Here is a 13,999-nt window from a genome sequence, read left to right on the forward strand (position 1 = left end):
CTCTATTATTTCCAGAAGACCTTTAATAAATATATGAAGGAACCAAAATGCATAATTTATTTTCTGTGACAAAGTCACATGTGTTTCAATGATTCCATGATAGAAAATTCAGACTTACAGGAGTCACTGGAAACTCAAGACTACCTGATATACATGACCTTTACAAACGTATGGAAACTTTTGCTCATGACTGCATTTAACAATGAGTTTCACTGGTCGGCACTTCAGAATAGTTAATAAAGTCATGTCAGGGGAACGTATCGAGCACTTTGCTGTAAATGTTGGCAAAACAAGCCTCCTGAAAAACACATGTTCTGTTTTCTCAGTGCAGCAAAGGTTAGTGAATAAATGATGAAGTACATGTGACTTAAACGCTGCTTTTAGCTTCTGCCATGAAGACACAAAGAATCTAATCTGCATGGAGCGATGAGGAAACAGCAGCCTTTCGCTTTCATGCTGAAATGTCATATTTTTTACATTTTCCTCATGGTTTCCATTGTCCAAACTTTGCTAAAGCTTTCTTGATCATGCCACCTTGCTATTTGCTTGTCTTTTTCTTTATCTCCATCAACCAATAAACCAAAAATTTGCATTTATTTTCTTGAAAATTTGAGTAAATTGACAATTTTTTGTGGACATTTTTTAGGATGAAATGTACTATGTACTAAATGTACTACTAACCACTAGAGGTTCTCCGATCAGCTCCGCCTTAAGCAGGTTACGTAGTACTTCCCTTTCCGGTTTACATTTGTAGTCCTTGTGTTTTTCCTTGTGTTGTAAATAAACACATTACTAAACCGTTCATCTGTCTGCATTCCTCATTTCCTGCTTTTGAGCCTCTGAACCTGCAGAAACATAATTCCACAATTTCCACACAGTTTTTCATTGTTCCAACTCTACTAAAGCTTTCTTGATCGTGTCGCCTTGTTTGTTTTTTAACCTCCATCAACCAATAAGCCAAAAATTTGCATTTATTTATTGCCAGCTGTTACAGATTTACCATCAAAATTCTCAGTAATATTTGAAAACTGGCATGGTTTATCAGCTGTATTTAGACAGCTAATTTGTATTAGGTCTATGAGAAGGTTGAGGTTTCTCCGTCTAAAATGAAGAAAACGTGGACTTGTCTGTTGGTCGCATCAAGACCACTGTATAGTATGTTTTTATCTGAGAGTTGGATTTAAATTTTATTGTTGAGGCTATTTTTCATGCATGCCGTGGATGCTGCATCAGTTCAACTCAACAGAAAATGCGAAGCAACTTTCTTCATCCTCAGAACATTGCAGGCAAAGTGTTCTACCTTTTGTTAATATATCAAATTACAGGAAAGATTTGTAAAAATGCATCCTGTGTCCTAAAGCCGTGAACACACCCTGGTGTTTACACATTTTCTGGTGCTAAGAAGTATTTTTTAGTGTTAAAACGTACACTACCAGTCAAAAGTTTGGACTTCCCATTCAATGTTTTTTAAGTTATTTTCTGCATTGTAAATTAATACTGAAGATATCAAAACTATAAAAGAATACATATGGAATTATGTTGTAAACAACAAAGTGTTCATCTTCAGTATTAATCTACAATGTAGAAGTCAGATAAATAAATACAAAGCACTGAATGAGAAGGTGCGTCCAAACTTCTGACAAACCAACACCTTGTTGAAAGTAAGCCACCAAGAATGAAGGCAGTTCTGAAGGCAAAAGGGAGTCAAACCTTTTACTAGCAAGATGTACCTAATAAAGTGGTCAATGAGTGTACATTAGAATATTTAAAATGAAAAACATCTTTAAAACATTACTCCAACAATGGTATTCTTTAAAACATTATTAACTATGAAGTTGTAGGTGATGTTACCAAATGTTGTGGGAATGTTAGTCACTAGCTGGGGTTTTCCATGATGTAGTTCAATCATATGCTTCTATGTGTCTATTATTATTATTATGGTTGTTATTATACTGTATTCAGATGTTTGAATACACTTTTTTATTGTCAAATCCCAGCACGATTTTAAAATGTAAAATGTGTGAGCAACTGGATACCTTGAATTTCCCCAAGGAGATAAATAAAGTATCTGTCTGTCAATCTATCAGCTGCTGCACTGAACTGAGCTTTCAGACACACTTTTCTTACATCCAAAAACATCTGTATGTTTGTTTTTTCTTTTCTCTCTTCACTCCTGTCATAGCTTTGGCGATAATGTCCGTGAAGCAGTCTGAGCTGAGAGGCAGCTCCTGACAGAAGGAGTTAAGAGAAAGCTGACGGACTCAGATTCAGCAGAAAAGGGGAAGGGAAAACGGGGGAAAAGGCACAATGCATGTAGAGAGAGAGAGATTGAGAGAGCGAGCCAATACGATACGAGGGCGAGAGTGCTTTGGTGAAAATGCAGAGAGGGAGAGAGAGAGCAGGAGATCCCAGAGAGGAGCTGCAGACGGAGGCTGCAAGCGTGAAGGCAGGAAAACGACGAGCTCCTGGTTCAGCCTCAACAACTTCACAAGCAGAGAGGCTTCTTTCCTTCCTCCTCCTGCTTCTCCTGCTTCTTTCTTTTTCCTCGTTTTCTCTTCATAAAGTGGAAATACACCAAGAGGGGGGGAACAGATCTGTGCTGGACTTGCAGAGTGACTGACATTTTCCACTGAGGACTTGTGCAAGCAGGAGGAGGAGAAAAATTACAGGAATATTTAAGATCTCTGGAGGGCTGATCTTGTGTTTTTCTTGGTGGAAAAAGGGAATATAAAGTGTGTGAGGGAGGGGGAAAAAAGGGGAAAGTTGGTGACACAGGTGCAGGGATGAGTCTTCACACATATATTTAACAACGCACACACTGCCAAGGTGTGTAACTTAGATTAAAAATCCACCAGGATTCTACTCAAACTTTGCCGCTTTTCATAGATTCCACAAGAGATCACGGAGGGAAAAAAGGTCGACTTCAAAAACGACTTCAGATCTTCACATGGAGCTAATATTTCTAACATGAGCGCAGACTTCAAGGACGAGAAACCTGCAGCTTCAAACGGATTCTATAATCAGAAGACAAGGAGGGTTTTTTCCAAGGCATGTGAGTTAAAATCAGTGTCGATTTGGGATCTTTCAAGCTTCTTCTTCTTTGTGTTTCCATGTGGCACGCAGCGAGGTTTAATTTGATTCAGAATTTGAGATCAAACAGCTGAATGATGCTATTTTAGTTTCCCCACGTGGAGATCATGGAGGCAGTCAGCGAGCGGTCGTGCTGAATGACAGATCATTACCCGAGTGATAAATGGTGCTGTGTTTACGGTATTCGCCCGGGCAAAGGAAGCCAGTAAAAGATGAGCAGACTTCCTCCGTCCTCGCACCGCTCTGACCCACTTTCCTGAAGCGAGCCGCCACCATGAACCTTCGCGGAGGCAACGTGTCGGAGCTGATCTCCAACACGGTCCGAGCCGTCACCTCCCTGGAGTCCAACCCCTGGCCGCCACGTGGCCCGGAGGAAGGCCGGGTCGGTAACGCCACCAACCCGGCGTGTCACGACTCGCACTCGGGGAACTGGTCGCACAACAACCACGCAGGGGCGTTCGGGTCGCCGTGTCCGTCCCTGGCGCCGCCGGCGGACAAGAACTGGGCGGCGCTGCTGATCCTGCTGGTCATCGCCGTCACCGTCATGGGGAACATCCTGGTGATCCTGGCCGTGTCGCTGGAGAAGAAGCTGCAGAACGCCACCAACTACTTCCTGATGTCGCTGGCGGTCGCCGACATGCTCCTTGGCATCCTGGTCATGCCGGTTTCCATGGTGACCATCCTCTACGGTAAGCGCTGAGTGACGCTTCAGTTGAGTTGACATTTGGTGTGTTGCTGACTCGAGTCCATCTCTTTCATTCTCAGATGGATGAATGGTTAGATGACTAAACTAACAACCTGCCTGCATGTTTAAGGCTTCAAGTGACACACAGAGAGGAAATCATTCTCACTAAATATGACATTTTCTCATTGTGACACTTCTGGTGCTTGGATCTTTGCTCTGGTCGCTGTGTTGACCCCCTCCTGAGTCTTGGAGGACAGATGGAGAGCAGCAGTGATGGAGGTGTTGGGTGTCGTTGTTGACAGTTATGTGCTTATTTGGAAAGCTGCTTCAGCGCAAAAAGAAAAGTGGTGAATGTGGCTCGTGTGCAGAGATGAATGAAAAGGCCCAGAGGAGCACGTTTCTGCAGCGTTGGCAGTGTTTACATTCACTTCTATAAACAGTTGTGGCAGGAAAAGTCAAAGCATATATGTGTTGTTCTGTAATTGGCCCATGTTGACCCCTGAAACCACCATCTTTATGTGCTGTATCACCTCCAGGAGCCTTTACATACAGAGTGCACAGCAGACTGCAAATGGAGGCTTCATTATGCGCTCTAAAAAAACTCAGCAGCCCTTTACTGCTGCACTGTTAAAAAAAAAAGCTTTTACAGTTTTTTTTTATTGTATTTCCTTTTAAAAATTCTACCAGTATATATATATATATATATATATATATATATATATATATATATATATATATATATATATATATATATATATATATATATATATACACACACACGTGGACAAAATTGTTGGTACCCCTCAGTTAATGAAAGAAAATCTCACAATGGTCTGAAATATTTTTAATGTGACAAAAGTAATAATAAATAAAAAATCTATGAAAATTAACCAATGAAAATCAGACATTGCTTTTGAACCGTGGTTCAACAGAATTATTTTAAAAAAATAAACTCATGAAACAGGCCTGGACAAAAATGATGGTACCCTTAACTTAATATTTTGTTGCACAACCTTTTGAGGCAATCACTGCAATCAAACCATTTGTGTAACTGTCAATGAGACTTCTGCACCTCTCAGCAGGTATTCTGGTCCACTCCTCATCAGCAGACTGCTCCAGTTGTCTCAGGTTTGAAGGTTCCTTCTCCAGACGCCATGTTTCAGCTCCTTCCACAGATGTTCAATAGGATTTAGATCAGGGCTCATAGAAGGCCACTTCAGAATAGTCCAATGTTTTCCTCTTAGCCATTCTTGGCTGTTTCTAGCTGTGTGTTTTGGCTCATTATCCTGTTGCAAGACCCATGACCTGCGACTGAGACCAAGCTTTCTGACACTGGGCAGCACATTTCTCTCTAGAATACCTTGATAGTCATGAGATTTCATTGTACCTGCACAGATTCCAGACACTCTGTACCAGATGCAGCAAAGCAGCCCCAGAACATAACAGAACCTCCTCCATGTTCCACAGTAGGGACAGTGTTCTTTTCTTGATATGCTTCATTTTTGCATCTGTGAACATAGAGCTGATGTGCCAAAAAGTTCCAGTTTTGTCTGGTCTGTCCATAGGACATTCTCCCAGAAGCTTTGTGGCTTGTCAACATGCAGTTTGGCAAATTCCAGTCTGGCTTTTTTATGATTTGTTTTCAACAATGGTGTCCTCCTTGGTCGTCTCCCATGAAGTCCACTTTGGCTCAAACAATGACGGATGGTGTGATCTGACACTGATGTACCTTGACCTTGGAGTTCACCTTTAATGTCTTTAGAGGTTGTTCTGGGCTCTTTTGTTACCATTCATATTATCCGTCTCTTCCATTTGTCTTCAGTTTTCCTCCTGCAGCCACATCCAGGGAGGTTGGCTACAGTCCCATGGATCTTAAATTTCTGAATAATATGTGCAACTGTAGTCACAGGAACATCAAGCTGCTTGGAGATGGTCTTCTAGCCTTTACCTTTTACATGCTGGTCTATAATTTTCTTTCTAATCTCCTGAGACAACTCTCTCCTTGGCTTCCTCTGGTCCATGTTTAGTGTGGTACACACCATGTCACCAAACAGCACAGTGACTACTGTAACCCTATAAATAGGCCGACTGACTGATTACAAGTTTGTAGACACCTGTGATGCTAATTAGAGGACACACCTTGATTGAACATGTCCCTATGGTCACATTATTTTCTGTCTTTTCTAGGGGTACCATCATTTTTGTCCAGGCCTGTTTCATGAGTTTATTTTTTACAATAATTCTGTTGAACCACGGTTCAAAAGCAATGTCTGATTTTCATTGGTTAATTTTCATAGAATTTTTATTTATTATTACTTTTGTCAGATTCAAATTATTTCTGTCACCATTGTGGGTTTTTCTTTCATTAACAAAGGGGTACCAACAATTTTGTCTGTGTGTGTGTGTGTGTATGTGTATATATATATATATATATATATATATATATATATATATATATATATATATATATATATATATATATATATATATATATATATATATATATATATATATATATATATATATATATATTCTGAACCAAATCTTAAAATCAGGGGAAATATTACAAGCATTTGCATTTAGCACTGGTGGATTATAACCAGGTTGTAAGTAGAACTTCAAAATGCAAACAGAAGAAACAGGAGCGAGAAACAAAAAAAAAAATGGAGATTAGGCAAGCTATTGATGCATCAGTCATCCCTACATGAATTTTTGAAGTGATCAACAGGAACAGTGAGTCTACTCACTACTGAGTCCTTTTTTGACATTTTTAGATTTTTTTTTTTTTGGGGGGGGGGTACTTAAACTTTTGCTCAGTTGATGAACAAATAAATTGCCTGCTGTCTATTTTTTGTCTCTTGCTCCTGTTTCTTCTGTTTGCATTTTGAAGTTCTACTTACAACCTAGTTACGATCCACCAGCACTAAATGCAAGTACTTGTAATTTTGTTCCAGTGTGTGTATGTATATACCGGGGGGTTAGAAGCAGAGTGGTCTAACCCCAAAAAAATCTGAAATGAGTTATATATATATATATATATATATATATATATATATATATATATATATATATATATATATATATATAAAAACACACTGATTCTACAATTTCATTTAGCAGACACATATCTGTGACATGCATCGAGTAGATGTAGATGGAGTAGATGTAACACAAGCAAGGATCTAGCCAGGATAAAACAACCTGGATAAGAGCCAGAAAACAAGTATCACCAGTGTGATAATAGGACCTTGGTGCCTACAGGCGGTGTGGGAGGTAATAGGATTTTTTTTTTTGTTTTGTTTTTTGCAGTCAAGTGTCAAGGTGTTCAGTGAAGAGCTGTTTTTTTCATCCTTTCTTAATGACTTAGAGGGACTCTGCAGATCGAACAGAGTTTGGTAACTCGTTCCACCACCAGGGAAGCACAGAGGAGAAGAGTCTAGCTATCAAAACATTCTGGGGGACATTTGAGACTTTGATTCATTTGCTGAAAAAGCCACAATATGAGACCTTTAAAACATGCCATGGAGCTTTTTCTCATGAGACTCCTCCTAAAGCGTGACTGTCACACATGGAGCAAGCATAAATTTAATCTTTAGAGTCTGCACGTACAGAGAGCATGGATGGATTGTTAAATAGGCTTACGGGGGCCAGCAGGGTCAGCGGGGCCCCTGGGCAAGAGCCTCTGTTTGAAGTCACCGATTGACTTTCATGCACCAAATTCAAACAAACAAAAAGGTGCAAAGAAGTCACAAAGAAAAGTTAAATGACCACCACCAGGCTAAGAAGGACAACAGAGGCCTCTTTAAGTCTGGAGGCCTTTCACATGTCCGCCCCCAGGGGCCCGATGAATCATACTCCATCCATAACAGCGTGGAGAGCAGCACCTCCAGAACCTTTGGCTCTGTCTGTGAGCTCTGCTGTCATTCTGCAGGAGCTTCAGCTGGCTGCTGATTAATGCTGCAGGAAGCCGCCTCCTGCTTCCTCTGCTGATCTGTCAGTCAACACCAGCCTCCGCCGTCGCCCGGCTGATCCTCGCTCCGTCTCGCTGCAAATGTCACGAGCCGCCGCTCACATAAGGAGTTTTAAGCCCTAAGTAGCGAATTCATTTGGATGAGAAGAAGGAAGTGCAGTAAATTAATCAGGAGGAAGAGCGCTCATTACTCGCCTTCGCCGCTCTTTAATGAGAGTACAAAAGAACTCATTAGCAACACCGACGCCAAACACAAACACGCGCCGCAATTATTTTCTCATGTTGTTACACAGCTGCGGGGTTTCAGATTCATTCACAGATCTGCAGAGCAAACACTGCTGCTGTTTCAGGGTTACGGAGGGCAGAGCGACGACGTCTGAGGGATCCTAAAGAGAGTCACGAGAGGCGATTAACGGCATCAACAACAAGATGAGGACGTGAATATTTATTAATGAGGTCCCGGATTCATTTTTGCTGCCAAGCTCATGAAGATTAGGATATTAATGGGGTCTTTGACGAGGTTATGGGAGCCCAGATTTTATACGTGAATTAATAGATGAGATCACAGACGTAGCTGGATTGGTTCAGAGGAACCGGGGACCAAAATTTGCTGTCGGCCCCCCATTGAAAAAATGGTAAAAATGGCTAAGTTTGGATGTGAAATGAGTTATTTTGATATAGAAAAACACTGATATTGCAGAGATCCTTCTATATGTACTAAAATGGATATTTTACAGAACTTTTTAATTATACAAAATATTGATAATGCAAAGAAAATGACCTCACAAAATGTGACAAAGATTCAAACTGACCACAAAGAGATACAAAAATAACAGAAAGATGCAATAACCACAAAAAGACATATAACAACTACAAAGACACAAAACCACTAGAGAGAGATCCAGTTGGAATATAGCAACTACAAAGAGACACAAAAACTACAGAAAGATGCAAGCTGGCTATAGAAATGTGCAAAACTCCTTCAAAAATATGCAAAATGGCAACAAAATGATTAAATAACCACAGGGCCACACAACTACAAAAAAAAGCAAACTGACTAAATAGATGTGTAAAACTGCTACAAAGACATACTAGAGGAGGCAAATGACTACAAAGAGATGAAAACTGAAAGAAACAACTGCAAAAATACAACAAAAAGAAACAAAATATATGCAAATCAGCCAGAGAGAGACACACAATGCAAACATAAAGGTGCAAATTGACCACACAGAGGTCTAAAACAACCTCAGAAAGATGCAAACTGACAAAGTGGTGTAAAACTGCTTATAAAAGATGCAAAATGCCAATAAAAGCATCTAACAACAATGACGAGACACACAACTACAAAAACATTGTGTAAAACTGGTGCAAGAACATGCAAAAATGACCAAAAAAAAACAGGCAAAATGACTACAGCGAGAGGAAAACTTGAAAAACACAACACAAAGAAGACAAGAAGCTTGGACTGTTTGTTTGGCAGGAGGCCCGGTGATGATTCCAGCTCTGTTCTCCAAATCTAACATCTCAGGCCTCTTGGGAAATTTGGGATTAACCTGGTATCATGGACACGGAGATTGTTTCCTTTCTATTGTAAATGAAACCGCAGAAGGCGGAGATATTCCTCACTGTGTAGTTTTGGGTTTGGGTTTTGTCGTGCGCTCCCCGAAGACAAGCTGTCAAAATAAACCTCACAGACTGATGCGTTTCATCACCTTCTGCAATCCTCCTGATGCTTGAAAGAGCTCTGATAACTCGGGGTTTCACTTCGCTAGAGTTTTTGCACCCATGACAGTTGGCGCACTGCACTTGTCTACCACCTGAAAAAGGAAAGTGATCACCAGCGGCTCTTCCTAACAGATGTTCCGACATATTTTGGAGATTTCTGTGAAGAGATCCAGGGACTGTGTTTATTTCCCCCAAAGAGTTTGACAGCACTTTGAAAGATAACTGCTTATTTTGAGGTGCAGCTTGTCACACTGTGACACGGATCTGTAAAAGGCAGATTTATATATTTTAAACTCTTAGCTGCTATATGGAGTTTATCACATTTATCATTAGAAAATATCACTTATCATACATTACTATGATATAGTAACACCCATCTAATTGGTCCCAGCTTGATTTGAAACATTCATTGTGGCCAGAGGTCATTAAGCGTCATAGAAGACTTTGTCATGGTGCCCCTTTATTACCTAAAACCTTACGATGCTCTATTCTTGCTGCTATATAGAGGCAGAAAAAAATCTCAGTGTGGAGAGTAGAAGAAGCACTAAAATCACTGAATCATTTGGACTTAAACTTGGCATGAATGGACAAACTTCAATACAAGAAACTCATAAATAGTACACATGCTGCAAAGGCATCATGTCACATATATTACTATGATATGGAAACACCCATGGAGTTGGTCCCAGCTTGATTTGAAACATTCATTGAGGCCATAGGTCATTAAGCATCACAGAAGTATTTGTCATGGTGCCCCTTTACTAGCTAAAACCCTACAATGCTCTATACTTGTGGGCTGATCACTGTTCGTTTTCAGGTGAAGGTAAACTGCAGCTTGTCAGACTCTGACATGGTCAGAACACGGCAGGTCTATCTGTAAAGTCTTCACTGCTATATGGAGTTTATCACATTTATCATTGGAGAATATTTTCAGGGACAGAGCTGCTTTAGAGGCAGAAACAATCTCAGTGTTAAGAGTGAAAGAAGCACAAAAATGGCCAAATCTTGTGGAGACAAATTTGGCTATAATTGACAAGTTTGAATACAAGAAACTGATAAAACAGAAGTAGAGGTGATGACATTCTATACTGTGCTAGAAGGTCAGTCGGCTCAAGCAGTAAAGTGTAATTTTTGAGTTAGAGATCACATTATGTTCCCTTTAACAGGATTTGAGCTTCAATCAACATGTTGTTGGAGCAGCTGCATGTTTCACTAAAGGCTCGAGGGAAAGCAGTGACAGTTTGTCCACCTCAGTGGTCCAGGCTGAAATTTCTCTGCAGTTACTCGATGGATTTCAGAAGCCGACTGATAGTCTGGATGCTCTGTCAAAATCAAGAACAGCCAGTGGAACAAACAGAACTGCTGAACTGATCGACACACTGACTGACTGATCTAAATATAAGCCAGTAGTGATAATTTGCAATAGTTTCAACATGCTTACATCTTTATTTTATTATATTTTGAGACATTAAACACGGTGCACAAAAATATGAGCAGGTTCCAAGGATGATTGTCATTTTTATTACTGTCATATAGGCCAAACAATAATAATAAATACAATTAAAATAACTTTATTTAAACAGCAGCTTTTGGAAACAAAGTTATCAAAGTACTTTACAATAACAAAAATATCAAATTAAACTGAAACAAAGAAATAATCTGAAACATGCAATATAACAATAATGAGTAACAAAGAAAGTCAAGAGACTGCATTGTTTACTTACTTACTCCTGTTTTTATCTATGAAATGAATCATTCTGATATGAATCAGGGCTTGAGAAAGCAGATTTGTATACACAAACACATATATGTGCTTTAACCAGACCATTATTAGCAAGTGCACTTGTCATTCATTCCATGCTAACATTGTTGGTTCAAAATCTAAAATAAAGCGAAACACTGGAAATAAGAAAATATAATACTGTAACTAAATATTTTTGCTAACTCGAAATTAAACAAAATACAGCCTACTACATGGCCAAGTGCGATATCTAAACGTGTCCCAACATACCATTATAAATGAAGCATTGTGACGCTCATGATCAAATTATATTCTGCAGTCATCAGTGAACATGCTTGTTTGGTACATCCTGCAACAAAAATGCTATCTTCATTTTTATATAGTAGTTTCAATGGAAAAAAATGAGTATTTCTACTGAATCATGACTCATATTGCAAATGTTAAAATAAATGTAAAATGTTTTTGTTTAGGGCTGCACAGTGGCGTAGTGGTTAGCACTTTCGCCTTGCAGCAAGAAGGTCCCTGGTTCATGTCCCGGCTTTCCCGGGATCTTTCTGCATGGAGTTTGCATGTTCTCCCTGTGCATGCGTGGGTTTTCTCCGGGTACTCCGGCTTCCTCCCACAGTCCAAAAATATGCTGAGGTTAATTGATTATTCTAAATTGCCCGTAGGTGTGAATGTGAGAGTGATTGTTTGTCTCTGTATGTAGCCCTGTGACAGACTGGTGACCTGTCTAGGGTGTCCCCTGCCTTCACCTGAGTCAGCTGGGATAGACTCCAGCCCCCCCATGACCCTAGTGAGGATTAAGCAGTGTATAGATAATGGATGGATGGATGGATGTTTTTGTTTATTGTGGTCATATTGTTTAGCCCTATTAACTAGAAATATTTGATCATTTCAAGAAAAGAAAGAGCCAGATACAAAAAATGATGTGACTAATTGGACAAGTTTTTAACACAACACTAACAAATTACAACTTTTTAAAAAGTGTTATGGTGAACTTTTACACTTTTTCAGACATCCATATGTTAAAAAGCAACTTTAATAACTCACTGAGACAAATTAATTCCAGCTACATTATAACAGGCTGATTTACTGAGTGCATTTAAGGTTATAGAGTTATAGAGTCACCTTGTTTTTCTTGAATTTATTATTTTGCAGTGTTCATTTCTTAGTGTCCTTGCTTTCTCGTCCACATGAATAACTGTTCCTCCAGCTGTCTGGACCTACAGACTTTCTCCAAAGTGTCAAATTTGAGCCTCTTAATGGGAAAGATTTTCTCCTGGAACGTCGTGTTGACTTTGTCCACATTATCTCCTGAAAAGCCTGAGATTAAGAGACCTTATAAGAATCCCTGCTCAGTCCTGACCTCGGCCAATCCATCACTGGGCCTACATTCAGAGGATTTTGGACAATCTAAGCTAGGACTTACACTACCAGTCAAAAGTTTGGACACACCTTCTCATTCAATGCTTTTTATTTACTTGTAATGTTTCCTACATTGTAGATTAATACTGAAGATTAACACTTTTTTGTTAACAACAAAATTCCATATGTATTCTTTCATAGTTTTGATGTCGTCAGTATTAAGCCAGAATGTATGAAATAATAAAATAAAAACCATTGAATGAGAACGTGTGGCCAACCTTGTGACTGGTAGTGTATATATTTTTGGTTTATTTACTTATTTATTTTAACTGATATTTCTTGAATATTTGCACTGTTTCCTTGCTGCTGTAAAAATAGAAATTTCACTACTGCGGGATGCATAAAAGCTAATCGTATTGTATCGTTAAGCCACAGACATCTGACACACTGCAAAGACAGCTTATTACATATGCCACTATAATATAGGAACATTCATCTAGTCAATTCCAGCTTGAGTTAAGGCATCCTCCGTGGTCAGAGGTCATTAAGACCCACAGAAGACTTTGTCATGGTGCAGCTTTACTAGCTAAAGCCTTATAATGCTCTTTGCTGGTCAATATGGGACTACTGGAACAACCAGCTGATCTACAACACTACAAATATTATCTAGGAAAAATCAGCATCGTATTGGAACTAAATGTGGGGCAAAAAACATAATTGAGACATCAACTCGGTGCATTAAATACGAGATCAATTCAGCTGTGAAGAAGAGTTGTGAATTTGGGCTCTAAGCGTTCAAGAAGTGGATGTTAACGAGACAACAATCTACATAGTGTTGATCAGGTTCTTCTTAATAAGTGCCACAGATATTCGACATCTATACATGACCGTTCAAAAGTTTGGGGTCACCCAGACAATCATGTTCTCCATGGAAACTGACACTTTTATTCATGTGCTAACATAATTGCACAAGAGTTTTCTAATCATCAATTAGCCTTTCAACACCATTAGCTACGTTAGCTACAGATATTTTAAGTGTTCAGTATCTCCACAAATAAAACTTCCACAGTCATGAAATTTACTGTATATGGATGTATCCACAATTCCTAGACGTGGAAGCAACTTTAAACATATAATGATGACTATAGACCCCTATGAACACCAGTTTTTATTCTTCAACCAATGAGTTCTCACCATTTTGTCAAAATAGAAGTCATTTACCACATTAACAATGTCTAGACTGTATTTCTGATTAATTTAATATGATCTTCATTGAAAAAAAAAACGCTTTTCTTTCAAAATTAAAGACATTTCTACCTTTTGAAGAAGGTTTCAAATCTTATTTTTCATTGAATTAAAACTGAAGGCGTGAAAAAACTGCATCACAGGAATCCAATAGATGATCATTTTAGCTCCAATC

At 39.1% G+C, this 13,999-nt stretch overlaps 1 protein-coding gene across 1 annotated transcript in view; it reads left to right on the top strand.

Annotated features, from left to right (window-relative positions):
• Positions 1–2,339: 2,339 nt before the first annotated feature.
• htr2aa (5-hydroxytryptamine (serotonin) receptor 2A, genome duplicate a) overlaps positions 2,340–13,999 on the top strand; it is an 88,596-nt gene continuing 76,936 nt past the window's right edge. The window contains exon 1 of the mRNA XM_055015540.1: positions 2,340–3,779. Coding sequence (XP_054871515.1) covers positions 3,365–3,779 — 415 coding nt within the window. The 5' untranslated portion in view covers positions 2,340–3,364. The remainder of the gene's footprint in view (positions 3,780–13,999) is intronic.

Source organism: Amphiprion ocellaris, chromosome 11, assembly GCF_022539595.1.
Source record: "Amphiprion ocellaris isolate individual 3 ecotype Okinawa chromosome 11, ASM2253959v1, whole genome shotgun sequence".
In the NCBI taxonomy this organism is placed as follows: Eukaryota; Metazoa; Chordata; class Actinopteri; family Pomacentridae; genus Amphiprion; species Amphiprion ocellaris.